The following is a 27,564-nucleotide window of genomic DNA, read 5'->3' on the forward strand; positions in this document are numbered from 1 at the left end:
CGCCTGTCATGGTGCCCACTGCTCACTCAGGGTGATGGGTTAAATGCAGAGGACAAATTTCACTGTGTGCACCGTGTGCTGTGCTGCTGTGTATCACATGTGACAATCACTTCACTTTAAAAAAAAAAAAGTTATATATATATATATATATAACGTGTTTGTGTCTGTATATATATAAAAGTGTGTGTGCGTGTGTGTGTATATATATATATATAAGTGTGTGTGTGTGTGTATATAAACGTGGTGTGTGTGTGTGTGTGTGTGTGTGTGTATATATAAACGTGTTTGTGTCTGTATATATATAAAAGTGTATGTGTGTGTGTGTGTGTGTGTGTGTGTGTGTATATATATATATATAAGTGTGTGTGTGTGTATATAAACGTGGTGTGTGTGTGTGTGTATATATAAAAACGTGGTGTGTGTGTGTATATATATAAAAGTGTGTGTGTGTATATATATAAACGTGGTGTGTGTGTATATATATAAAAGAGTGTGTGTGTGTATATATATAAAAGTGTGTGTGTGTGTATATATATAAACGTGGTGTGTGTGTGTGTGTGTGTGTATATATATAAACGTGGTGTGTGTGTGTGTGTGTATATATATATAAACGTGGTGTGTGTGTGTGTGTGTGTATATATATATAAACGTGTGTGTGTGTGTGTGTGTGTATATATATATATAAACGTGGTGTGTGTGTGTGTGTGTATATATATATATATATATAAACGTGGTGTGTGTGTGTGTGTGTATATATATATATAAATGTGGTGTGTGTGTGTGTGTGTGTGTGTGTGTGTGTGTATATATATATATATATATATAAACGTGGTGTGTGTGTGTGTGTATGTGTGTGTGTGTATATATATATATATATATAAACGTGGTGTGTGTGTATGTGTGTGTGTGTATATATATATATATATATAAACGTGGTGTGTGTGTGTGTGTGTGTGTGTGTACTCCGACAGAGAGCAGCTGCTCTTCTTACATAACCAGGCCTCTCTCTGCAGGCAGCGCTACACGCTGGGCGCGGGCGGCTGTTTTCATTTCCATCCCTCCACCTAAATCCACCTGCTCCTCCACCGCAGGACACGGGGGACAGCCGGAGACACGCAGAGACACAGACAGCGGATTGGTCCGGCGTTCGAGCGGCGTCCCTGTGCAGAGGTGCGATGTGACGAGTGTGGGTGACGCATTGGAGATGGGGGGGGTGGGGGGTGGAAGGGGGACCATGTGACGTCAGTTGCACGTCGGCATCGGCAGCGTCAAACACCAGTGGGCGGGGGCTGGAGGAGGGCCATGTCGTTCCCAGGGAGTCATTCCTCCCCCTACCCAGCACACACACACACACACACACACACACACACCCGTGGCGCTCTGCTGCCACCTAGCGACTGCTGATGATCGAACACGAGCCAGTGACGCCGAAGAGGTGAAAAAATGTCACCTGATCAGCACAAACAGACATCCTGACAGGAAATGTGCCGAGTGCTCAGACCACCGCTTTCAGGTCAAAAGTCACTGGTCCCATTCACCGGTCCCTGATGGAGTGTTCTGGAACATACCTAATGGGGTCAGTGGTTGCCTAGCGGTTAAGGAAGCGGCCCCGTAATCAGAAGGTTGCCGGTTCGAATCCTGATCCGCCAAGGCGCCACTGAGTCCCCTCACACTGCTCCGCAGGCGCATGTCATGGCTGTCTACCGCTCACCAAGGGTGATGGTTAAATACAGAGGACAAACTTCAGTGTGTGCACGGTGTGCTGTGCCCCTTCACTTTTTAAAAAAATTTTTTTGCATTTCAGGAATCTTGTGCTTAGATGAAGACAGACAACCAATGAGATGCAGGGACCGTGTTGGGTCATCAGGAGATCGATTTTAATAGACTGTTAAAAATAAGGCTATGATGCTCCGTAGCAAACATGTAACAGAATAAACCACAGCGGCAGGGCTGCAGCTGCTGTAACACAGGGGGCGGGGCTCCAGGAAACACACACACCCCATTCATCCACCCAAAAAGGTGGTAAAAAAGGGGGTTAGTAGGTTTTTGAAAGCATTACATATCTATGTTCCGTAAAAAGACGTGCATAGCTCATTACGATGGAATGGATTCCAGGTCGACCCACAGAGGTGAAACTTTTGTCCCGTTGCAGGAAGTTACATTCCGAACTGCTAAAGTTCAATAAGAAAATAAATACTGGAATGATGAGACAAAACGGAGAAGATCCTTCAAATACAAAGAAAAATCATTTTTTAAAGCAACAACAGAATAAATCCCTTCACAGCCCGGATTTTTCATGTACAAAAGAAGAAGTCGAGCTTCGTCTGTCCCGCATTAGCGTTACAGCCGCCTCCTACAGATGGACAATACAATAAAAAAAAAAATAATAATAATAAAAAATACACCAAACATCAGTTTAAAAAATTGAATCAGCAAGCAAATGCATACAGGACCTTGAGACACACACAGACACACATTAAAAGAGGATTTTGTAAACCCTTGCTTATGGTGAGATGCACGTTAATAAATCCCCATCAAGCGAATATGAGGCCTTGGCCTGGTACAAAGGAAGCGAACTAGGTTGCCACGAAGTTTTACTTTTTCCCCTTTGGTAACTGGGTACCCTACTTTTGAAAAGATGTACCTGCCAAACGCTGCCGTGTCTGGAGAGCGGGACCAGCACTGGTGGACTCTACAGGCCCCGCCTTACAGAAACTACCATAGATCACAGTGGACATGCATTATTATTTTTATAAGAAGGGGAGGGGAAAAAACAGAGCAAAACAAAAAGCAACTATTAAAATATCACAATTCCCTTTCTTGAACATAAAAAAACAAACAGTAATGGGTCATGGTCGCGTAGGTCGGTGTTGATCGTATGGCACGTGCTTGTCCCCGTCAGGGATACAGTACTGGATGGAGCGTGCTGTGGACGGATGCAGCCCGAGTCCCTTTAACACTGGCGCAGAAAAGAAAGACGGTGACATGAACCAGCGATCGTAATAATCATCGCGTGGAGGTGGGGGGGGCGAAGGCGCTGTCGGGCTGCAGTACTCTGTCTGCCCTGATGGGGGCTGGAGGGAGGCGGAGTCACTCGCTGCCGAGAGTCACCTGCCAGGCGATGATGTGGCTGCGCTCAGCCTTGGCCCCACCCATTTGGTGAGTCATGGCGGGTTCCAGAGGTTCCGGGCTGGTGGCCTCTGTGTCCCCACCCTCATCTCCTGTGATTAAAAAAAATAAAACTGATTAATTCATGTTATTTTTAAATAATAACTGGTTTTAAAAAAAAACACACTCACCCATCCTGAAATCGATGTAACCCTCCCCTCCACTCATCACCAGGACCGTCTTCGCCGGTGTCGGAGTGTGGGAGTCCGTCGCCGTGATGTCATCAGAGCCCCCATCTACTGCTGCTGGGGGAACTACCTGACCTGTGGAAGAAGCATGGACACACACACACACACTTACTCAGAACATTTGCACAATTCCATTAAAAATATATATATATTTTTTTCAATCTAAATTCGCAGCAGGTCTGCATACCTGGAACGGCAACAAAAAACTTCACTGCGTCCCGGTGTCCATGGAAACAGAGCTGGGCGTGTGCCATGGAGCAGTACGGCACGAACGCTCCGGGCGTGGCCCCCTCGCCGCTCTCGTCGGCGTAGACGCGGACCGCGCTGCCGGGCCGGGTCACAGCGCCGCCCGAAGATCTATTGGCTAGAAATAAAACAGACACGCCCATCAGCGGCGAGTATCGGCAGATTCGCAGCACAGTGGGCAGAGCCGGAAGGGAAGGGGCGGGACTTACATTCTGACAGCGGGATGGAGATGATGACGCCGTTCCCGGTTCCGACCCACAGGCGGCTACAGGACACCATCAGCGCTGTGATCCGGACGAAAGAGAAGCCCAGCCTCCCTGTTCCTGCACGACAATATCGCTTTAACACGGGAAGAAGCTGCTTGCAAAAAACACAATTTAGACCAAATCGCCGCAACGTTTCAGAAAACACTATAAGAATATAGTGAGCAAAAATTCCTGTTGGACGCTAACGGAATAGCTCTGGACACGGGCCCCACCGAGCATCTTGCTGACGTAGGGCTCGATGTCCACGTCCTGCAGGTGCTGGAAGGTGTGGGCATGGAAGAGGCGGAGGGTGGAGTCCAGCCGGATGGACACCCAGATCCCGTCGGCCACCCAGGCCAGCTGGCGCACCTGACTCTCCTTCCGAGGGTGGGCGTCGAACGACTTCTACACACACACACACACACACACAAAATAATTTTATGTAACAATATGATATAAATGTACACCTCAATCACAGATCAATCGCTCATATTCATCAATATGCAACGAGATCTGCTCTAATAACCAATGCACGCAGTTCTATCGCACAGTTATTATATACCGCTCGGTGCTGAGCAGACGCACACGTACACACCTCGATCCGCATGGCTTTGGGGTGCACGATGTAGATCTTATTCCTGTAGCCACACCACACCTTGTCGTGGACGACCGCCATGCAGCGGATGGAGTGGTGAGGCCTGCCCAGGTCCAGCAGGTGGTAGTTGGTCAGATCCCACTGGCTGTCTGCGGGACACATGCAGAAACCGCTCTAAAACATTTACTAATGGGGCTGCAATCATATTTACTGCTTTAGAACTCTTCCAGTGCCACATTTATACTTATAAAGACAACTACTTTCATTCAATTCGCACATAGATAATGTCACTAGGATAGCATTCTTTCACCTTAGAAATATTGCGAAAATAAGAAATTTCAATGCATGATGCAGAAAAGTTTATTACATCAAGGTTAGATTACTGCAATGCATTATTGTCTGGATGCTCTAGTAGGTGCATGAGTAAACTCCAGCTAGTACAGAATGCTGCAGCCAGAGTTCTAACTAGAACCAGGAAATTTGACCACATCACCCCAGTCTTACAATCACTGCACTGGTTACCCATCAAATTTAGGATTGACTACAAAATCCTACTTTTAACCTATAAAGCTATAAATGGTCTCGCCCCACAGTACCTGAGTGAACTTTTAGTTCTTTACGACCCACCACAACCCCTTCGATCAATGGGTGCGGGGTCACTACTGATACCAAAAGTACAGAAGGTCACAGCTGGGAGCAGATCCTTCTCCTATAGAGCTCCGCAGTTGTGGAACGGCATGCCTGTCAGAGTCTGGGACTCAGAGACAGACAAAGTTAAATTCACCCTAGTTAGGCTGTCCTAGTTAGGGTACCAGGCCACTGTAGCCCCAATATACTATATAACTATAACCACATATTTCAGTATCGGTCGTACAGTGCAACCGTCTGCCGCTGCTTCTGTTTGTTTTTCTCAGAGACACGGAATCAAGCGTCCAGACTACTGGCAGACCCCAGTGAAGAGACCAGCAGATACATCCTGGTTCCTGACAACTGCTTAACAAGGACATACCATGAAACAAACCAGAGGGTCACCACAGCCACCACCACCATTACAACTACAGCTTCAGGGATCTTCAAATGGACCAGAAACTTCGTTATGGACACGTAATCTAGACCATGACACTGAATACATCCTGGACTTCTCCAACCCTACAACTGTAGGACTTATTATTATATCATCCTCAACCCTGCACTGACACCATTTGCAGGCTCACTCTACCCTGGAAGGGGGTCCCTCTCTGTGTCACTCCGTCCCAACGTTTCTTCAGACCTTTTTTTCTCTCTCCTAGAGTTTTTTTGTGTGGAGTTTTTCCTTGTGTGCAGAATGGTCAAGTGTGGGGGTGTCAACTGTAGGGCCTGTCAAAGCCCATTGAGACATACTGTATGTGATTTTGGGCTAAATAAGAAATAAATGTTGTTGTTGTTGTTACTGCAAAATGAACTGCAGCCGTACATTAATGGCATTTGCCTCCAGGGTAACGGAAAGTCCACCTGCCCCGTGTCTTACCTGGACCCCTGTGGAAGATGGCCAGCGTTCCGTCAGACAGGGCCACCAGAACCCGGCCTTTCACGTGGCTGCAGGGGACAACAACGATTAACTCCACTCGGGAAAATTCCGCATTTCGCCGCAGGCTCCTCTACTCACACAACATTGAGAATGGAGTCCTTCAGCTTGACGGCGTGAAGACACTTCCTCCAGCGCGCCACCGACGAGTGAACGTATAAACTGCGGGACAAGAGAGAAGAAATGGACGCGCGCTGCACAAGGCGGCCTTCTAGAACGTTCCACGCGACCGGAGCCTCACCAGCCATTCTGGGCGCCCAGCCACATGGTGGGCAGGGTGCTGCTCATCCGCTGGGCTTCTTCCAGGGCCGCATCCTGCTCGGCGCTCGCAGGGACGCTGCCGTCCTGCTGCAGCGACGCGTCCCTGAAAAAAAGAGACGGGTCACAAGTGACGACCCTGCACGCGCGTCTGCAGGAAGTGACCGGGTACCGACCTCTGCGCCGCCGCGCCGCCGGACGCGTCCTGGCCGGGCTGGGTTCCCAGCGGGTCGGTGAAAACGTGCTCGGTGTAGATGCCGGGCTGCCCGACTGCGTCTGCAGTCTGGCCTTCGTCTTCCTCCTCGTCCTCGGTGGCCTCGGTGGCCTCCTCTGCCGTGGGTACGCTGTCCTCTCCCGGGCTGGCCTCTCTGGACAGGTCCACTGGCACGAAGATGATAAAGAAGACAAGTCATATAGTTACGTATTTTTACAGTAATTGATCGTCAGAAAATCAGTATTATCTAGGAAGCACCACTAGATAACTCCTCATTTACTCGGAAATCTCCACAGTGCCTCTGGAAAGAATTCCCAGCGCGTCCCCTTTCCCACATGTTCCCACCATTCCGGTTTGCAGCACCTCTCAAGCTCCAGCAGGCTCAGACATTGTGAGATGTCTCCAGATTCTTGGACACCTCCCTGACTGAGGCCCTTCTCCCCTGATCGCTCAGTTTAGGTGGCCGGCCGGCTCCAGGAAGAGCCCTGGTGGTCTTGAACTTCCTCCACTTACGGATGATGGAGGCCACTGTGCTTACTGGGACCTTTTTTTTTTTAATGCAGCAGAACTTTTCCCCCAGCTTTGTGCCTACAGACAATTCCTTTGACTTCTTGCTTGGTTTGTGCTCTGACATGAACGGTCAACTGTTGGCCTTTCCAAATCACGTCCAATAAACTGTTTTTTCCACTGGTGGAATCCAATTAAGCTGCAGAAACATCTCAAGGATGATCAGGGGGAACAGGACGCACTTGAGCTCAATTTTGAGCTGTGAATCCTTATGTACATGTGATTTATTTTTAATAAACTTAATACCATTGTGTCTCTGAGCAAGACACTTAACCCTGAGTGTCTCCAGGGGGGGGACTGTCCCTGTAACTACTGATTGTAAGTCGCTCTGGATAAGGGCGTCTGGTAAATGTCATAAACGTAAATGTAAAAAAAAAATTATTTTTTTTTTTTTTTTTAGATAAATGTCATTGAAACAAACTGCTGATCTGGTCCCCATGATGATTCCGTATCCCGTTTAAACCTACGAGGTTGCTACTACCTGTGCTCTGGACGGGGTTTTGCTCGGGTGGAGCCCCTACGACCTGGGCCCCGCCCCCGGCCCCCTCTGCAGTGCAGCCAATCGCTGAGATGCCAATCAGGCCGCTGTCGCTGCCCACAGAGCCGGTACTGGCCATGCTGGCCGTCAGAGACCCCTCCCCTTGCCCCGCCTCCGCGTCCTGGGGAACTTCTTCTCCAGCCGGGTAGTCCGTTTCCATGACGCCTAATGGTCGAACAGAAAAAAAATCAATTTTAAATCATTCTTTCGTAATTATGATGGAGTGTGGCGGTGGTTGTGCAGCGCGCATTTCACCGGGAACGCTGGCGATGCACAGGACGTGGGAGTTGCAGACGTAGAAGCTGTCCAGCAGTGTGTTGGGCTGCACGGCGTCCATGACCATGACCTTGGTGGAAGTGTTTGTGCTGGTGCAGATCCACACCTGGCTGGACATCTCCACCTGGGCCACCGGCTCGGCCTCCTGGAGACACAAACATGGCGTTCTGGGACATGTGCATCTACTCACAGTTTCTACAGCTACGGATACGGTCACAGCCGGGATGATGTCTGGCCCCACGCTACGAGGAGAACCGTGCCAACAACCACACTAACATCACACTGACCTCCTGCTCCAGCTTGTCCAGGCTGCTCTGAGAACCTTTCCTCTGTTTGGGGTTTCCAATCTCAGTTCCTCCGTCCATCGCAGGCAGAACGTCTCTGGTTTTCCCGCCAGACAGGTTCACACCAGCGGCGCACCACAGCTGAACAAGAGAAGAATTCATGGAAGTATCAGCATTGCGTCTTTAAAGAAGATCGGCATCCAGATTTTGTTCACCTTCATGGAAGCATCCTTCTGCTCCAGAGGTCTCAGGTAGACAGGGACAGGGAGGTTCTTGTTTTCCACCTGTCCTCCTCCATTAGAAACCTGCACAGAAGACGTGTTTAGAGAAGCTTGTGGCAGAACACCTCCAGATGAAGACCCTCCTCACCTTGGATTTGCCCGGGAGGCTCCAGCCGTGCGCCTGAATTCGTCCGTCCTCCTTCTGCACGTGGGCCTTCACCTCCCTGTACTGAGACCTCTTCCGCTCGCGATGCAGCGGAGACGCACACGGGTCCATCCTGAGACAGAGAGGGTCAACGAGGACGAAGCACCACCTGAACCAGACCTTCATCCAAGCCGACCGTCCGCGCGCCTCACCCGTCATTGAGGAAGTCGAAGGTCTTGGACTTCTCCGTGGGGAACTGGGAGAACGTGCTGCTCTTCCTCATGGCCGAGCCGGGCGGGTTGTACTTGACGTTGCCGCTGGAGACCAGCTCCTGCTTCCGCGCCGGGTTACTGGGGCCCGACGAGCTGAAGAGGCGACTGAAGCTGGGGTGGGACACATGGCCAAGGGGAGGCAGGAGGTCAGGGGTCAGGGGTCAGCGCGCAACACAACGCTCACTAAAACGGTCAGGAAGCAGCGGGCATCCCCGAGCTGACCATGCAGCAGGAAAAAAACTGATCTTCTAAATATTATTAAAATATTCTTACGTGGCCGCTGTCAGAATGAAAAGCAGCTTCATGAGATCATTTGCATCAGTGAAGAAACAGCAGCAGCAACATCTAACGCAAGGCGAGCGAGAAACTAAATTTCACACAACCACCTTCCTGTTTCCTCCTTTTAAAGCACACAGAAGATCAGGGTTCTGGAGGAACATGAGGACGCTCAGCTCTACAACTGCGTTGTGTGTGGAACACAGAGCATCATTTATCCAGCCGCATAAAGACAGGAGCAGAATGTCCCATTAAGGTGACAGTTCTGAAGTTTCTGCTGTACCATCCAGAGACGTTAACATGGCCTCTGGACCTCTGGACAGTCAGACAGGCCTCACGATCCGGGATAGCTGCACTTTAAAGATCCGCAGCGGCTCTTCAGGCATGATGAGGGACAAGAGGACATGTCCTACACCGAAGACTAATGGATTCCAATTCATGGAACAGATCCACCCTTAAATCAGGCCAGAACATCAATGTCACATTGATTAGAACTCAGGAACCTCCACTGGCAGGAGAACGTGGGACCACTGGAGAACCAGGGCGGGAGAAAATCGTTTAAACCAAGCTGCACTGAGCGAACATGAAGGAAACACGTTCAATAAGCCATGTGAGCACCACACGAGGATCATCAAAGATCAATAATTCCTCTCGATTTAACACTGGGCATAAACAGGCGGAAATAAAGGTAAATATGAGGTCTGCACGGACTCCACGGGTGAAACGAGAACAAGGAAGAAAAGGAGAAAAGAGGGAGATGCTCTGCAAAGAGGAACTGTTACCTACTGTAAATGTAAAAAAGGAAGAAAAGGAAGACGTGCAGCTGTAACCTGACGCGCACAGGAATGGTGGAAAAGAACGATAAAAAGGACCCACGTACAACTGCCAGATGCTGGACTTCTTCTTCTCCGCGGTGTCAATGTTCCCCCTGGACGCTCTGGGGGGAAAAAAAAAAAAAAAAAAAAAAAAACGAGGAATGTTTTTACAAAAAAAAAAAAAATAAAAATAAATCCTGAAGAGGAACCATCTTGACCGCGAGGTCCCCCTACCGGATCATCTCCGTCCACCTGACGGCCTCCTGCAGCTCCATCAGCCTCTCCTTGTACTGGTTCCGCTCCATCAGCACCCGGGCCATCTCCACCCGGGTGAAGCGCCTCCTCTGGGCGGTGGGGACGTCACTCTGCACACAGAGGGCGTCAGACACCAACCAGTCACCGGACCTGAAAGCAGGTGGCGAGGTGACCCACCTCGTCCTCCTCGTGGTTCTTCTGCTTCGCCTCCTCCGTCTCAGCACGCGTCCTGTCAGGAGGAGGAGGGAGAGAAACGCTTACCCTGCGGTCACAGTTTACATTAGCGCAGTATGAAAGGCAGACACCGACTTCTTCATCTCCTCCTCCAGATCCTTGTTCTTCTCCTCCAGCTTGCTCTTGGCATGCAGGAGCGTGTCCAGCTCCCCCTGCAGGACCTCCTTCTCGCAGGTCAGCTCATCCAGGCGGGCGATCAGGTCGTTCTTCACCACGTTCAGCGCGTTCCTGCAAACACACGTTGTGGACGTTCATCAAACACGTGACCTGCTGGACATCCTCAGCCACGGTCCTGCAGGTGCGGGTCTTACTTTGTTTCCAGCAGCTGAGTGTTTTCCTGGATGAGGTTCTCGACTTCTCGGCCCATGCCTGCACAGATACCACAGTAAAACAAACCTCACTTCTACCAGAAGGACCTGAAGACCAGCCATTGTCCATAGTTCCTTCAGAAGAACACTACAAAACACACATCCATGTTCACCATGACGCTGAAGGTGATGAGGTCTTACCAAACAAATTTAGGACTGAAAAAACCCATGCAATCCAGGTCAGGCAGAGAACACAGAAGAAGCATGGAGATGGACCAGAAAAGAAAAACAGAGAAAATCATGCAAAGAAGGTCTCTCTGCGCACTAATCATGCTGTCTTCACGCGCGCTTCCTTCAGCCAATCACATTGGTAGAAGGAAGCTGGAGTCATTTAAACGGCCAATCAGCCACTGGCTCCGCCTCCAGAACCCCACAGTGGCGTGGGAGTGGCTTTACGTGCACTACAGACAAGACACCGTTCCGCACAGGACACAGGGAGGAGCATGGGAGGACACGGCAGGAAGGGTGAGGAGGAGCTCATACACACCGGAGAACTTGACTGGGGAAAAGTGGAGGAGGAGGAGAGGAGAGGAGAGGAGAGACACCAGGTTAGAACCTTAACTCAGGACAGAGGCGGGCAGTGAGGAGAACGTGGATCCAGATCAGGGTCAAATTCTGGGGTTCCAACACCAGGTTACGTCATTTTAGCAAAAACATCAAATCGAAAATGTTAGTTTAATTAGCATGACTTCCATAACTCACCCAGCAGATCCGCCCCTTCATCGACGTCACCGATGAGGCCGGAACCGGCAGAAGACAGTTCCTCAAACAGAGAGTCGGTGTTGCGGTCGAACGCCATGTTCTCGAACCCCTTCGTGGGTGTGCTAAGAAAAAGAAAAGGTTTTCACCCCAGATTCCCCGTCTATACTGTACTGGAGACGGTTCCGTACCTGGACGTTCTGAAGCCACCGAGGTCCATGCCCAGCTCAGGTGTGGACTCGATGATGGCCTGAACCTCAGACTTGTCCTTTTCTGTCGGTCGGGTGAAAGACGGAACGTTCAGGGAACGCGCGGAACTTCTCGGAAGGACGGGAGACGCGGCGAGAGTCCGACTCACCGACGGAGACGGACTTGGTCCCGGGGGCGGCCCGCACCTCCACGTTCTTACTGTTCCTGTCCAGCGCATCTCCGTCCAGGGCCACGTCCGAGGCGGTGGTGGACATGGGCGTGGCCGAGCGGCTGACGTCCGACAGCTCGTCCTGCAACAGCCACGTGTCCTCAGCAGGGTCCCGCAAGGTCAAAAGGTCAAACACACTCAACACTTCAGAGCAAACTCACACAAGGAGACGCAGCGGAGGACACCAACACAAACACGGAACAACAAACCCAAGAACTCGCTCTAATTCTAACGTTATTCTACACGGATTATAGATCTGGACACACTATACACACACACACACACACACTCACTATACACACACACACCCTCACTATACACACACAAAAACACACACCCTCACTATACACACACAAAAACACACACCCTCACTATACACACACACACACTATACACACACAAAAACACACACCCTCACTATACACACACACACACTCACTATACACACCCACTATACACACACACAAACACACCCTCACTATACACACACACACAAACACACACACTATACACACACACACACAATACACACACAAAAACACACACTCACTATACACACACATACACACACACACACACACTATACACATACAAAAACACACACACTCACTATACACACACACACAATACACATACAAAAACACACACACTCACTATACAGACACAAAAACACACACTCACTATACACACACACTACACAGAAACACACCATCAGTCTGACACTCAGGACAACACAACGTCTCCACCGTGTGTGTCGAAGAAGAAACTGGGACTGCTCTAGCGCTGCTAAACGTGCGACATGCGACACACACCGCGTCAGCTGGATGCAGCCACCGCCGAGAGCAGCCCGGAGCCACCAACTCTCCCGGCTAGAACCCACGCCGGGATCTTCCTGGGACTCCTCCCCGGCGCGGTGCGCGGCAGTGGCTGCATGCAGCCGGGCGGACGAAGAACCGCGTGGGACGGGACGGGCGATTCGGCAGCGGGTCTCCACCACGACATCCAACATCCAACTACCTTGCAGTCGTCCGCCAGCGAACTCCCCCAAGTCCCCCTGTTCATCCCAGATACGCCCGACTCCAGCTGCTTGGGGAAGAGAACTCAGATGAAACGGAACACACACTCACACCTCACACTCACAGACACACACACACACACTCACTCGCATGCACGCACGCCTCACACACCCACTCACGCACACACACAGACACACACACTCATGCACACACCTCACTCACACACTCACGTGCACAAACACGCACGCACACACACACACACACACACACACACTCACACGCACCTCACTCACACTCACAGACACACACGCCTCACACACCCACTCACGCACACACTCACCTCACACACGCACACACACCTCACTCACACTCACAGACACGCAAACACACCTCACTCACACCTCACACTCACACCTCACTCACACTCACTCACTCGCACGCCTCACACACCCACTCACGCACACACTCACACGCACACACAGACACACACATTCATGCACACACCTCACTCACACACTCACACACGTGCACAAACACGCACGCACACACCTCACATACACACACACACGCACGTGCACAAACACACACACGCACACAGACACACACCTCACTCGCACGCACGCACGCACACACACGCGCGCAGCAGCCCTCAGCATGCGTGTTTGAAACCGAGCTTGGTGACAGCGGCGACGCTTCTGCATTGGGGCTCCAGAAGAACCCAGACGTTCCCCCTCCAGCAGGTGTGGAGATGGTCGGCACCCTACATAAAACCCACAGCGGCCCAGATGACACTGACTGGCCACTTTATTAGGTACACAAGCGGGTCGGACTCTCAGAACTGCACCCCTACGTCGTCACCGGCAGCGTCACCATGGCAACCTCGGCCGGCCATTCGCGTCATTCCTACCCGCGGGTTCAAGATGCCCACCTTCAGACTGGCATTGGACCGCGGGTGGTTGGCATCGGCGAACCTCCAGCCGTCCGTCCCCGGCGTGTCCCCTCGGGCGTGGACGTCGGGCGTGAGGGCCGGGGGTCCCGCCGACGCAGGGAATATCCCGAGCGACAGGGGGCGCTCCTTCCTGAATAAAGCAGAGGAGAAGCTGCTCGACTCCTCGGGGTGCAGGTATTTAATGTCCATTTTATTTACGTAAAATAATTATGATTATTAATATTAAAGCACCGTTTGAATGATGAAATAATGAGACCGGCCTCACCGGATCCGGCCCAGCGTCCCCGTGTCCGACGCCTCCAGGCCGCTCATCTGCTGCAGCTTGATGCGCTCCACGTGCTCCATGTAGTTGTGGATCATCTGAGAAGAAGACAGGGCGGACGGTGAGCGGCGCCGCCGGACCCGCCCCACGGGCGTGGCCGACCGCTGCCTACCTCGGTGTGCCGCTGGTGGAGGGAGTTGTACTCCTTCTTCAGCTCGGCCTCGCGCTCCTCCAGCCGGCTGACTGCCGGAGAGCAGAGAACATGGTGAAGCGCCGACGTTCACGCTGCTGCTAGAAGATCCGTTTACTGATAATAATCATTGAAATAAGGATCAATTTACTCTCCGACCGCTGGGTCCGTGGTTCCAGCTGGGAAATCTACATTCAAACACCGTACCGTTCTAGTCGGCAATGAGAGGTCCTTCCCATCACCACCAGTCAAAAGTCTGGACGCCCGTCCTCTGTGGCCTTCTGGAGACTAAGATGGAGCCACATTTGGTATTTGTTGGATGAGGAGAACGTGATGTTCCTCTTTGTACCTTCACGGCGGCTTTGTTCACTATCGTCGTCATTAAGATGCTCATTAACATGAGTGAAGTGTTCAGTGTAAAACCTTCAGGACAGTTGGAAACCGTCCCCACTGTCCAACTTATGGCGGTGGAGAGAAGACGAGAGTGAGAAATGCTGCCTGATTTGGAGAAACTCAACTTTTAATTTATTACATAACCTCATGTGTTAGTTCATAGTCCTGAGTCTCATATTTTGATCTACAGTTCAGGCCAAAAGTTTGTACACCTTCTCATTCAACGTGTGTTCTTTATCTTCATGACCATTTACGTTGGTAGAGTCTCACTGAAGGCATCAAAACTATGAATGAACACGTGCGGAGTTCTGTACTTAACAAAAAGTGGAGACCTGACCTCCACAGTCACCGGACCTGAACCCAGTCCAGATGGTTTGGGGTGAGCTGGTCCAACAAGTGCTAAACACCTCTGGGAACTCCTTCAAGACTGTTGGAGAAGCATTTCAGGTGACGACCTCTTGAAGCTCATCGAGAGAACGCCAAGAGTGTGTAAAGCAGTAATCAGAGCAAAGAAACTAGAATATAAAACATGTTTTCACTTATTTCACCTTTTTTGTTAAGTACATAACTCCACATGTGTTCATTCATAGTTTTGATGCCTTCAGTGAGAATCTACCAACGTAAATGGTCATGAAGATAAAGAAAACACGTTGAATGAGAAGGTGTCCAGACTTTTGGCCTGTACTGTGTAAAGTAAAAAAAGGAAGACGTATAAATGAGTAGGGCGTCCAGACTTTTTTCTGAAGCCCCAGCAGGGTTCAGAGGTCAACAGGACTGGGAGATCGGGGGGGTCTCGCCCATGGCTCACGGTGCAACGCTGGACAGGCCTGGTCGCTCCCGGCAACAGGAGCAACCGGCTCCTATCGCAGCGGGCCGATCTCCCGCCTCGGACACGCGCTGAAACCACAAATCACGCTGCGCAGAGGATGCTGGGATATGCTGGGCGGCTCAGGTGTACTCAGCATAAAATGCATCGCGCATCTCGCGTACGACATCTCCGGCCAATCAGAACGCTGTTCGCGTGTAAAGATTTCAAAGGTCCCATAATCCACTTCATTTAATCTCAGTTGGGAATCGGAACGGACCGGAGACACGGACAACTCTGGGAAAATTAGTCCATATTTCGTCCCTGCATGTACGGTTGGGGGATCTTACTCTGGTCCACGTAGTTCTTGATCTTGAGCTCCAGCTGCCGTGAGTAGGAGCCCATCCTCTCCACGTGGTTCTGAAGGTCTTTCTTCTCCTGCTCCTGCGAGTCCTCAAACTCGATGAACTTCTGCTCGCAGGAGGCAAAAAACAAAAAAACAAAAAACGAAACGTCAGAATCATAAATAATTTCATTAAAAAGGTCCGACATGCTGAACATGCACCAAACCGAGGCGTCCTGAGCAGGACACCCGGAGTGTCTCCAGGGGGGACAGTCCCTGTCTCTACTGACTTATCCAGGGCGTCTGGTAAATGCCAGAATGAATAAATATAATATAAATGCAAATATAAGAATTTGCATAGGTGAATTGCATTAATAGCCGAGTGGGGCGTTTCACACCCGGCGTCACATTCAGCAGGAGGAGGAAACTCCAGGACGTTCTCCAGACAGGAAGAGAGCAGCAGATGTGCTTCTTCCTGGAAGTCTGGCCTTCCTGTGAGCGGGAAGCCTCCAGAACGGCGGCGAGGCCTGAAGGAACCGAGCAGCGAATCTCCCCGAAGGGACGTTCCTATTTCCGCTTCTCCCTCGTTCTCATTTTCAGCGGAGCTTCTGAAGGACGACACTCAGAGCTTCTCGCAGAACGTGCAGAGCGGGCCTCAGAAGATCGTTTACATTCACATTGCCATGTCAACCACGTGACCTTTGACATCCCCGGTCATTAGATCACCAGATTCCAGCCATGAACACACATCAACCTCGGCACCCGGCAGTCACGTGACCCGGCCGTGGGTTTCTCCGCGTCGCTCCCGCTCCTCGCCATGGAAACCAGAAGCCAGAGGAGACAGCAGCCGAGTCCGTCCCTGGTCCAGCTGCATCTCCAGATAACTAATGGATGGAAACATCTCAAACGGTTCCGGTCTCCATGAACATCCACGCGAACGCAGGAGCATCTCTTCTTCTGCCCTTCTGGAGATGCTGTCCCAGGTGCTTGGTCCCGGGTCGCGTCGTGACGTGTCTGATCACGTGTTTGTTGTGGATGCAGGGAAGCTGCCATGGTGACGCGACCTCCTCCTCCTCATCATCATCATCATCAGTACCCCCACCCGACACGAACAATGCCCCGCCGTGAGACCCACCTCCTCGGCGTGCTTGCGGAGCGCCTTCTCCCGCTCGTACTGCGTGATCAGCTGCTCGTTGTCCTCCTTCAGCAGCTCCAGCTCCACCTCGTGCTCCTGGTTCTCCGCGAACACCGAGTCCAGGTTCTCCAGCACCGCCACCACCAGCGGCATCAGCTCCTTCACCACGTCCTCGTCGTACTTGCCGATCAGGCGCTCGAACTCGCGGTAGATGGAGCCGGCCAGGCCCGACACCCGCTCCGACATCATCGCCGCCGTGGCCGGGTCGTCCTGGTACACCACGCCGTCCTCCAGCTCCATGATCTCGGCCGCTGCGCTGCGCTGCGCTCCGCTCGGGTCCGGACCAGTGGCGGCGACGGCGGCGCGCGTCGTGACGTCACGGCGTGGACTGGCTCCACGCACTTACGTAACGTCCTCTTTACGTAACGGCGACCGCTTTTATACACGTTATATCGCGTAATAACTATAATAAACGCGATATAGTCTGCAGAGGATCTTCAACATATCGTTCTGATTCGGTCAAATTGACATTTTAACGTGTTTTTAATCGACAACATTCCGCAGCTCGGAAACATCTTTTTTATTATCAGTGAATTGTGGACACAATAAATGTAAATAAACGTCTGAGTGTGAAGTCGGGCAAGAAGGACGACTCGCGCTCTACTTCCGCATCGAGTCACGTGGTCAACATGTCGCGTTAGTGGCCTGGTGGCCAGAAGGCCCGGGTTGGAACCCCACTTCCTTCCGTCGATTGTCTCCAGGAGGACTGTCCCCGTCGCTACTGGATAAGGGCATCTGATAAATGCCGCGTTATGATCCAGGAGACCCAGGTTCGAACCCCACTTACTACCATCGTGTCCCTGAGCAAGACACTTGTCTCCAGAGGGGACTGTCCCTGTAACTACTGACTGTAAGGGGCTCTGGATAAGGTTGTCTGTTAAATGCTGTAAATGTCACGTCAAAATGTTGAAAAGGAACACTTGTCATGTAACTTGGAAATATAAAATGGAGGTGTTTTACGTTGTCTTGTATTCATTTGTATTCAAGCTGTAATTTAGATAAGAAGTGAAGTGATTGTCACATGTGATACACAGCAGCACAGCACACGATGCACACAGTGAAATTTGTCTTCTGCATTTAACCCATGGTAACCCATGAGTGAGCAGTAGGCACCATGACAGGCGCCGGGGAGCAGTGTGTGGGGACGATGCTTTGCTCAGTGGCACCTTGGCGGATCGGGACTCGAACCTTAACCGCTAGGCCACCACTGCCCCAGATATACTTGTGGTGCATTTGGCAGAGTGCACTACAGAAACCCCTGATTTGCCTCGCTAGCCTGTAAATGCCATTAGATGAATAAGACCTTTGTACATTCTTACATTCTTACATATATTTATACTCAGTAAATTATAATTATTTATAAACAGTAGAAACAAATTCCACAACTTGTACAATAACCCTTCCACACATTGCACGTTGTTGGTGTGGTTTTCTTCTACTCTGTACTTGAGAGACACCGTCTACCGGAATCAAATGCACATACTTGGCCAATAAATCCGATTGTGATTTCATGAATCAGGTTGACGTCGTCCCACTGTGTCCCGTTTCCTGACGTTGCGCGGTGTCGTCGGTCTTGTGCGTGAAGAGTCTTGTTCGGCCTGACCTCTGGTCCTAGGCCGTGTAGTCGATATCAGAGCTGCGTGATCCGCCGCCGGAACCTTCCCGAAAACAGAACCGTTTGCGGTCCGTGCTGCGTGTCGTGCGTGTTTTTATGTTTGAACTTCCAGCTGTTGTCGGTCGGACCCGAAGTCACTTGTGTTTCTGTGCACTCGCAGCCCCTTCCATGCGGTGTCACCATGACCCGGCCACTGCACAAAGGTCACCTGCGGTGACCCCGAGCGGCTTCAGCCCCTGGATGGCCAGAATGTGCAGTGACCCTCGGGTACGGTCCCCTCAACACCATCCCAGACGTTCACCTGGACGGAGCTCAGTGTCCCCTGCCTGTGTCCTGTCTGTCGGTGGCTGTGCAGGTGGAGGAACTCCTGAGCTCGGCAGCGGGCCGGTACCTGAGCGAGCGCCCGCTGCTGGCGCTCACCGCGCTCCTGTTCGGTGCCATGGCTGCCGGACCCACAGGCCTGTTCCTGGCGTTTGTGTTCGTGACGTCTGTCGCCACCGCCGTTGGCTTCGTTTTTGTAGAAGGTAGGTCCTTCCGAGACCCAATTAAAGCCGATGGACGTGCAGATGACCTACAACTCATACAAAATGCAGCAGCACCTTCCCAACTTCTCCCACACCACCCCTCTGCTACGTCCCCTCCACTGGTTCCCAGTAGCTGCACGCATCAGGTTCTAAATACTGATGCTGGCCTACAAAGCCAAACATGGAGTAGCACCATCCTACCTCACAGCCCTTATTACACCTCCCACTGCACCTCGTATACTCCGAGCCTCCAGTACTGCTCGCCTGGTCCCTCCATCTCTGAAGGTAAAAGGAAGACGCTCATCTAGACTCTTCTCCGTCTTGGCCCCTCGGTGGTGGAATGAACTTCCAGCTCAGTCACTGAGCACCTTCACACGGCAGCTCAAGACCTTCCTCTTTAGAGAAGATTTAGATGAACTTGTAACCTTCTTCTGTATAGAAACTAGAACAGAGTGAATAAAAAGATTGTATTCATAGTTGGGGGTCCTAGTGAACCAGAACTGATCTCTTCATCCATGGTGACATGGAAGCACGTTGTAAGTCGCTCTGGATCAGGGCGTCTGGTAAAGGGGTAAAATGTAAATGGTGGAGGTGGAGCCAGAATACGACCCCGATATGAAAATCATTTTGCTGCTTGTGACGTGAATTTTGCAGCCTTCCTGATTGCAGCGGGCGGGGCCGTGCTGCTCTGTGCTCTAGTTGGAGTCGCACTTCTCGCCACCACGTTCTCCGCTGCCCTCTGTGTCTGTCACGTCACCGTCACCAACGTGGTCACCTTCTACTCCGGCCGACGGTAATGACCCACAGCTGCTTTTCTACTCTCCACATTCGCCATGTGTGATGTTTAAATTAGACATAAGAGCGGCATTATGGGATGAGTTGGGCTGAAATATGAAACATAATCTATATAATTTGACGTTATCGATCGGCATATTATCAGACTCCAAACCATCTAATCACTCACAGATGCACCATTTACATTCACTGACTGGAGCGAGGCTAGAACCTGACCTCCACAAGGTAGAACCTGCCGCTGCTGTCACTCTGCATCGCCCCCTGTGGAGGACGGTGGTATTACAAGGTAGAACCTGCCGCTGCAGGCACTCAGCATCACCCCCTGTGGAGGACGGGGGTATTACAAGGTGGAACCTGCCACTGCAGTCACTCGGCACTGCCCCCTGTGGAGGACGGTGGTATTACAAGGTAGAACCTGCCACGGCAGTCACTCTGCATCGCCCCCTGTGGAGGACGGGGGTATTACCATGTAGAACCTTCCACTGCAGGCACTCGGCACTCCCTCCGGTGGTATTACAAGGTAGAACCTGCCACTGCAGGCACTCGGCAAAGCCTCCGGTGGAGGACGGTGGTATTACAAGGTAGAACCTGCCACGGCAGTCACTCTGCATCGCCCCTGTGGAGGACGGGGGTATTACCATGTAGAACCTTCCACTGCAGGCACTCGGCACTCCCTCCGGTGGTATTACAAGGTAGAACCTGCCACTGCAGGCACTCGGCAAAGCCTCCGGTGGAGGACGGTGGTATTACAAGGTAGAATCTGCTGCTGCTGTCACTCTGCATCGCCTCCGGTGGAGGACGTTGGTATTACAAGGTAGAACCTGCCACTGCAGTCACTTGGCACTGCCCCCTGTGGAGGACGGTGGTATTACAAGGTAGAACCTGCCACAGCAGTCACTGTGCATCGCCCCCTGTGGAGGACGGTGGTATTACAAGGTAGAACCTGCCACGGCAGTCACTCTGCATCGCCCCCTGTGGAGGACGGGGGTATTACCATGTAGAACCTTCCACTGCAGGCACTCGGCACTCCCTCCGGTGGTATTACAAGGTAGAACCTGCCACTGCAGGCACTCGGCAAAGCCTCCGGTGGAGGACGGTGGTATTACAAGGTAGAATCTGCTACTGCTGTCACTCTGCATCGCCTCCGGTGGAGGACGTTGGTATTACAAGGTAGAACCTGCCACTGCAGTCACTTGGCACTGCCCCCTGTGGAGGACGGTGGTATTACAAGGTAGAACCTGCCACTGCAGGCACTCGGCGCCGCCTCCTGTGGAGGACGGTGGTATTACAAGGTAGAATCTGCCACTGCAGGCACTCGGCACCGCCTCCTGTGGAGGACGGTGGTATTACAAGGTAGAACCTGCCACTGCAGGCACTCAGCATCACCCCCACTGGAGGACGGTGGTATTACAAGGTAGAACCTGCCACTGCAGTCACTTGGCACTGCCCCCTGTGGAGGACGGTGGTATTACAAGGTAGAACCTGCCACTGCAGGCACTCGGCGCCGCCTCCTGTGGAGGACGGTGGTATTACAAGGTAGAACCTGCCACTGCAGGCACTCGGCACCGCCTCCTGTGGAGGACGGGGGTATTACAAGGTAGAACCTGCCGCTGCAGGCACTCGGCACCGCCTCCTGTGGAGGACGGGGGTATTACAAGGTAGAATCTGCTGCTGCAGGCACTCGGCACCGCCTCCTGTGGAGGACAGGGGTATTACAAGCCGGGACACGTCACTGCTAGCTGGTTAGCATGCTAACGAATCAAAAGTTGGGTACCGTCAAGGCACCGTTTCCACACACTGCTCCCAACTGTCACCAAGGGTGACAGTTAAATACAGAGGACATGTCTAACTGTGTCACTGTCATTCACAATGACAGTGTTTCACTTTTTTTTCACCTTAACATCTGTAAAAATTCTCTGGATGTAACAGTTCTGGTAGTTCTATGTGTTTTAAATTTAATATATACTACACATCTTACCTTTTTATTTACCGCTGATTAATGCTTGAAATTGCTTCCTTGTGTCATTGAGGGGAGCTGTGGGAGGAGCCAAGCCAAAAGCGGAGTGATAGAACGAAGTGTGGCCTGAAGAGGTAGTCACATGAAATCGGCATTGAAATGTGACTGTAAACTTAAATAAACAACACGCAACATTATAACTCAAACAGCTGCTTTCCTTTTTATTTATTTCTGATATGTTGTGTTTTAATAGTTCATAAATTTGTGCTGGTCTGTTTCCAAACTGAATATGTAATATGTATTTTACTAGTGGGTAACACACTCGCCTGTGAACCAGAAGACCCGGGTTCAAGTCCCACTTACTACCATTGTGTCCCTGAGCAGGACACTTAACCCTAAAAAATTTGCAGGGATCTGTCCCTGTAACTACTGATTGTAAGTTGCTCTGGATAAGGGTGTCTGATAAATGCTGTAAATGTAATTATGTAAATGTATTGATCGTGCTTGTAGCACGTTTGGGTCTCTGTATTTAATATTGTCTGGTTATATATATATATATATACCGAACAACACGGCAGCCTCGCCGTTGCAGGTCCGGCCAGGACGTTTGGATTAAATGATTATTTAAAAATGTTCATTTAAAAAAAACCTTAATCCTCTAAAAGATGTCACTACTTTGCCAGAAATAATCATTGGCATAATTATTATTTGAATGTTTTATAACAAATCATACATGCACGTGTAACAGCTTGAAAATAATAAAAGACGAGCACGATGCATAAATGGAGAGGAGTCCAAAAATCATTTTATTGGTGATGGCGCCACGTAGGAAAAATATTAAAACCTACAGGAACGAGTGAAGGAGGGTAAGTTGGCCAAAGCGATGAAATGAACACACACACACACACACACAGTCAGAAACGAGCTCCTGGAGAAAAGCGTCTGAAGTTCAGGCACATATCGGCGTCACCACGAGCTGCCGACGCCGCCAGCAGATGATTTATTAGGCGAAGTTACACGCACAGCAACAGAAGTGAAGGAACCGCGAGACGCGCAGATCTCGCCCGAAGCAGGACGTTTATTTCAAACTGCACGTTGTGGACAGACTCTCTCGCTCACACACACACACACACAGAGTTCGGAATCAGAAATGTTGGAAACGTTTCGGCATTATTATTACAAACAGACTGCCCCACCCCCCTCCGATATTTTAACCATATATAATACACCTCACATGTATAAAAGATTTGTCCTTTAAAGGTTAGGCAAGATGCATAAAACAGAAATCCTGGTGTGGAGAGGCCAGTTCTGGAGCGGTGACTCTACTGGGTCCCGCCGCGGCGTCTCCATTCCTCTTCTGTCTCAGGCATCTTGCGCTACGAGTCTCAGTGGAGACGCACGTCTCGAGTCTTTGGCACTTACGCTGGGAGACTCAGCTTCTTTCCTTTCAGCACTGAAAAAAGAAAGTAAAGAAAATCTCTCAAACTCCACAATGACGATTCCGCAGCTCCATGAACTTAAAAACTAATAATGACGACTGAAGAAAGGACAATTAACGGGAGACATTTGAAAGTGAAGAGATTGTCATTGTGAGACACTGCAGCACACAGTGAAACATGTCCTCTGCATTTAACCATCACCCTTGGTTGACATGACAGGCGCCCGGGGAGCAGTATGTGGGGACGGGACCTTCATCAAGGGGACCTAGGTGGCACCTTGGCAGCTCAGGATTCGAACCGGCAACCTTCTGATTACGGGGACGCTTCCTTAACCGCCAGGCCACCACTGCCCCTGACGCCCTGATTTACCAGACGCGGGTCGTCAAGGCCTCACCTTTTGTGAAATACAAGTAGAAGAAGTCGCAGTAAAGGATGGTCTGGACCAGGCCGGCCACGATGGCGATCATGTCGAAGAAGGACTCTGAGTAGAACCGCCAGATCCAGTTGATGAGGTACAGGGCGCGGTACAGGCCCAGGAAAAACAGGTAGTGGGTGGTGATGGTCTCGGCCTCGCCCGTCTTGCTGATCATGAAGAGCTGCGGCAGGATGGCCACGGACTCCAGGTAGATGGAGAAGGTCCACAGGATCTAAGGACACACAGCACGTTACGTTCTTGTTCTAACGATATGAGAAGAGCCCGAACGAGAAGGAACCGGTCGTACCTCTAAAGGAGAGAAGTCGTGATTGACTAAGAAGGCGAGGCCTGCGACAGGAACCACCAGAAACTCCACCCTGAACGTGTCATGGTTTCCATCGTACGTGGCTTTAAACTTCATGTAGATCAGGTAGATGGTGGCGTATGCACAGCCGATGTAGATGACCTGTGGAGAGAGTTACCATGTTGTCACGGGTTCGACTGGACAATAGGAAACGGGGGCAAAGAGAGAGTCTGTGCCGCGCCGCTTACCTTCATGCAGGTGTTGTAGAGGGAGATGAAGGAGGTGAGGAGGTCCAGGTAGCGGGTGGTGAAGACCAAGGTAAAGAGGATCTGACTCTTTCCAGAGATGCCTACAGGTTCAAAGTTCAACCAAAACATGCTAATTAAAATCACTTAAAGGTCCCTGACAAATTTTGTTTTTGCTTTTATATCAGTCTTGCTGGTCCCCTAATTCTCTATCTGAGGTCCCTTGGTGCAGAATTTCAGCCACTTTGATCCAGTCCCACAATGAGGTTTCCCAGGACGCGCAGTTTCACCGTCTGTAGCTTTAAATGCTAATGAGGAGGAGAGGGACGGGACGAGGAGGAGAGCGGCCAATAGAAGTTGAGGGAAATTACGTCAGAAACACCATCCACCAACCACAATGTTTGGTTACTGTTTTTCCAGAAAAAAAATAAAATGAACCCACTCATGTGACGGAACTAAAATAAAAAAAATATATACATTTGTGCTCATTTTTACATCCAATAACCAAGCAACTGCAATGCTGCACACGTTTGGAAGCCATGACGTCGGTGGAGATAATGTTTTAGGGGAGGGGCGAATTCTCTGCGCGAACAAAGCATGAGAAACAGGAGGTAACCTTTCCCCTTATGACGTCAAAAGGGGACAAAGTCCAGATCCGACCTTCTGAACAGCCGCTCTGAAAGGTGGAGCAGAATGATCAAAACACTCTTTACACCTATCGCCATTTCTAGCCGCTGCAGGACCATAGACAGGCTGGGGGAACTCGTATTAATGTTAAATAATATCAGGGGACCTTTAGAAGCAGCAGCAGCAGCTGCAGTCACATTACGAACATGCATCTCGAGGCTCGCTGACCCCTGACCCCGGGGCGGATAGAACAGCAGCTAGTCCATCCGCCTGCACACGGACCTTTTTTTAACGCGGCCTCGAGTTGCGCTACGCGCACTTTACTCCGCGCTGCGCGGCGTGTAAAAGCGACGTTTCACACTCGGCCTGCGCCGACGCCCGCCAGCTAGCTCGCTAGCCCGCCAGGCTAACTGCCACGTCAGTCGCCAGACCCGACCAATCGATCCCGTCCGGCCGCCGGGCTAACGTCCACCTTCCCGCGGCGCCGCGGCGAGGCCGAGCGCTCCCAGCGAAGCGCCGACGAATCCCGCCGAGTTCCGAGGGCGGTGCACGGCGCCGCGGCGTCTTTCGGGCCGGCTGGCGGCGGCCGCCGCCGGTTCCCTCCAGCCCGCGGAGTGAGCCGTGCTAACTAGCTAGCATCGCCCGCTGGGTGATGCACATAAAGACGAGAGTCGATGCAGGCGCCGCGCAGATAAAACACCGGCGGCGGCAAGAAGCGCGTCTGCCCGCATCAGCCCGCACCGGCAGGCGGAGGATAAAAGCCAGGATCGCGGCCGACGGCGGGACACTGACCGGCGCAGGAGCGCGACTTCCAGATCTTCAGCAGCAGGATGATGATCGCCGCTAAGTGGGACAGGTCCCCGGTCAGGCGGAAGATGTTCATGTCGGTCCCGTCGGCTCGCCCGGGCGCAGGTGAAGACGGCAGCGGAGGCAGCGCGACGTGGCCGGAGCGAAATGAGGGCGCGGAGCGACGCGGGCCGGGGAAGAGGGGCGGAGCGCCGGCAGGCCACGCCCCCCGGGCAGGGCCGGGGTTGCCAGGTGGAGGCGGCACCGAGCCAGACATTGATGAAATCCTCATTTACCTGCAGTGTTTATCGCAGAATTTCCTCATTTTCATGCAACATTGACACGATGTGTGTAGAGAAAGAGACTCTGCTCCACTGCTCCACACTTGTATTTGTAGGACATCAGTCATTAATATACAAAGTTGGAAGAGACCATCACCCAGTTCTTTTAACACCATCTCTACATTATTACCACTTCAAATTCAAATTTGATTTGTCACATACACAGTCATTCACGGTATGATGTGCAGTGAAATGCTTTAGCGACTGCTATAAAACCTCAATATTGGTGTGCGAATGAGTAAAGTGAAAGTAAAAAAATGTGTGCAAGTATTCTGGGGGGATTGAGCCCGGAAGTGATTGAAAGTGAAAGTGCTGGAGAGTATTGGAGTTCTACGACGTGTTGTGGTTGTTGAAGCTCGTATAGCCTGCGGGACGAAGCTCCTCCTCATCCTCTCTGTGTTGGAAGCGCTTTCCTGATCGCAGCAGAAAGAACAGTCCAAAAGACTAAAAATTCCCTCTTCACGGGGTCTCCGGTCCCAATCGTCTCTGTTCTCCTTCGTTGTCCCTGGCTGGTGGGACAACTTGTCCTGCTCCATTCGACTAGCCGAGACTACCACCAACCTTAAGAAGCAGCTGAAAACACACTTGTTTAAAAAGTATTTCAGACGAGTCCAACACACTCACACACACACAAACTCACAAAAAAAATTGTCCAGCACTTAACGCTCCCTGGCATGTTCTATTCCTGACAAGTTGGGCCTTATCGGAGCTCTTAGTTTTTAACTCAAAATCTATCGAAACCGAATGAGAATTGTTGGTGTCGTCCTCTTGTAGGTCGCTTTGGATAAAAGCATCTGCCAAGTACAGTAAAGTAAAAGTAAAGTAAATTCCATTGTTGGGGTGGGTGAGGTCCTTCACTATCTTCCTGGCCCTGGTACAGCACCGCTTGCTGAAGATAGATTGAAGGTCAGGGAGCTTGGTACGGATGATGCATTCAGCTGATGGAACCACCCTCTGTAGGGCTCGCCTGTCCTGCATGGTGCTGTTCCCGAACCAGGTTGAGATACTTCCCATCAGGATGCTCTCTATGGTGCAGGAGTAGAAGTTCCTGAGCACCTTGGAGGGCAGTCTGAAGTCTCTCAGGCGTCTGAGGTGGTAGAGACGCTGCCGGGCCTTTTTCACCACGGTGTTGATGTGACAGGACCATGACAGGTCCGGCGTGATGTTAACACCGAGGTAACGGAAGCTGTCCACTCTCTCCACTGGGCTCCTGTTGATGACAGGGGTCTGGTAGGTCCTCTCCTGCTTTGTACTGAAGTCCACTATTAACTCCTTTGTCTTGCTGACGTTCAGGTGGAGATTGTTCCTCTGGCACCAGTTCACCAGATTTCCAACCTCCTCCAGGTAGGCCGTCTTGTCGTTGTCGGAGATCAGGCCCACCACGACAGTGTCGTCAGCAAACTTGATGATGGTGGTGGAGCTAGTAGTGGCTGCACAGTCGTAGGTTCTCGTCACCTTGTAATCGGTATTATTTGTGTGTTTTTACACTTTTAGACAAATCCGGAGCTGAAAACACT

The 27,564-nt window shown here is 51.2% G+C and overlaps 3 protein-coding genes across 9 annotated transcripts; 1 reads left to right on the plus strand and 2 right to left on the minus strand.

The window, feature by feature from the left end:
* Nucleotides 1–1,858: 1,858 nt before the first annotated feature.
* spag9a (sperm associated antigen 9a) lies at nucleotides 1,859–17,330 on the minus strand. 7 transcript variants are annotated; one of them, XM_028986021.1, is made up of 31 exons: nucleotides 16,940–17,330; nucleotides 15,812–15,932; nucleotides 14,246–14,316; nucleotides 14,077–14,171; nucleotides 13,791–13,941; nucleotides 12,864–12,929; nucleotides 11,787–11,928; nucleotides 11,620–11,701; nucleotides 11,432–11,553; nucleotides 10,871–10,885; nucleotides 10,673–10,730; nucleotides 10,437–10,589; nucleotides 10,305–10,356; nucleotides 10,107–10,237; nucleotides 9,938–9,994; nucleotides 8,722–8,892; nucleotides 8,513–8,642; nucleotides 8,359–8,448; nucleotides 8,147–8,284; nucleotides 7,839–8,004; nucleotides 7,527–7,748; nucleotides 6,441–6,645; nucleotides 6,248–6,370; nucleotides 6,088–6,168; nucleotides 5,950–6,017; nucleotides 4,443–4,591; nucleotides 4,081–4,252; nucleotides 3,812–3,925; nucleotides 3,544–3,720; nucleotides 3,300–3,431; nucleotides 1,859–3,221 (listed from the first exon to the last, which is right to left on the minus strand). In XM_028986021.1, exons 1-31 carry the CDS (start codon nucleotides 17,237–17,239, stop codon nucleotides 3,091–3,093), a joined length of 3,885 nt encoding a protein of 1,294 aa, XP_028841854.1. In that variant the 5' UTR covers nucleotides 17,240–17,330; the 3' UTR covers nucleotides 1,859–3,090. The 7 variants fall into 7 exon arrangements, with proteins under 7 accessions (XP_028841854.1, XP_028841851.1, XP_028841853.1 ...); XM_028986018.1 differs by having other exon boundaries at nucleotides 11,787–11,958; XM_028986020.1 differs by having other exon boundaries at nucleotides 12,864–12,932.
* Nucleotides 17,331–18,510: 1,180 nt separating this feature from the next.
* On the plus strand, nucleotides 18,511–22,291 carry LOC114794614 (promethin-A-like). The gene is made up of 5 exons (XM_028987271.1): nucleotides 18,511–18,682; nucleotides 18,775–18,881; nucleotides 18,970–19,138; nucleotides 19,793–19,931; nucleotides 21,964–22,291. The coding sequence occupies exons 2-5, from the start codon at nucleotides 18,783–18,785 to the stop codon at nucleotides 21,998–22,000; spliced, it is 444 nt and encodes a 147-aa protein (XP_028843104.1). The 5' UTR covers nucleotides 18,511–18,682; nucleotides 18,775–18,782; the 3' UTR covers nucleotides 22,001–22,291.
* Nucleotides 22,292–22,669: 378 nt separating this feature from the next.
* Nucleotides 22,670–25,929, minus strand: LOC114794985 (ER lumen protein-retaining receptor 2). The gene is made up of 5 exons (XM_028987919.1): nucleotides 25,713–25,929; nucleotides 24,297–24,397; nucleotides 24,052–24,210; nucleotides 23,724–23,976; nucleotides 22,670–23,343 (listed from the first exon to the last, which is right to left on the minus strand). The coding sequence occupies exons 1-5, from the start codon at nucleotides 25,801–25,803 to the stop codon at nucleotides 23,309–23,311; spliced, it is 639 nt and encodes a 212-aa protein (XP_028843752.1). The 5' UTR covers nucleotides 25,804–25,929; the 3' UTR covers nucleotides 22,670–23,308.
* Between the last annotated feature and the right edge of the window lie 1,635 nt (nucleotides 25,930–27,564).

This window comes from Denticeps clupeoides, chromosome 7, assembly GCF_900700375.1.
Source record: "Denticeps clupeoides chromosome 7, fDenClu1.1, whole genome shotgun sequence".
Taxonomy (NCBI): Eukaryota; Metazoa; Chordata; class Actinopteri; order Clupeiformes; family Denticipitidae; genus Denticeps; species Denticeps clupeoides.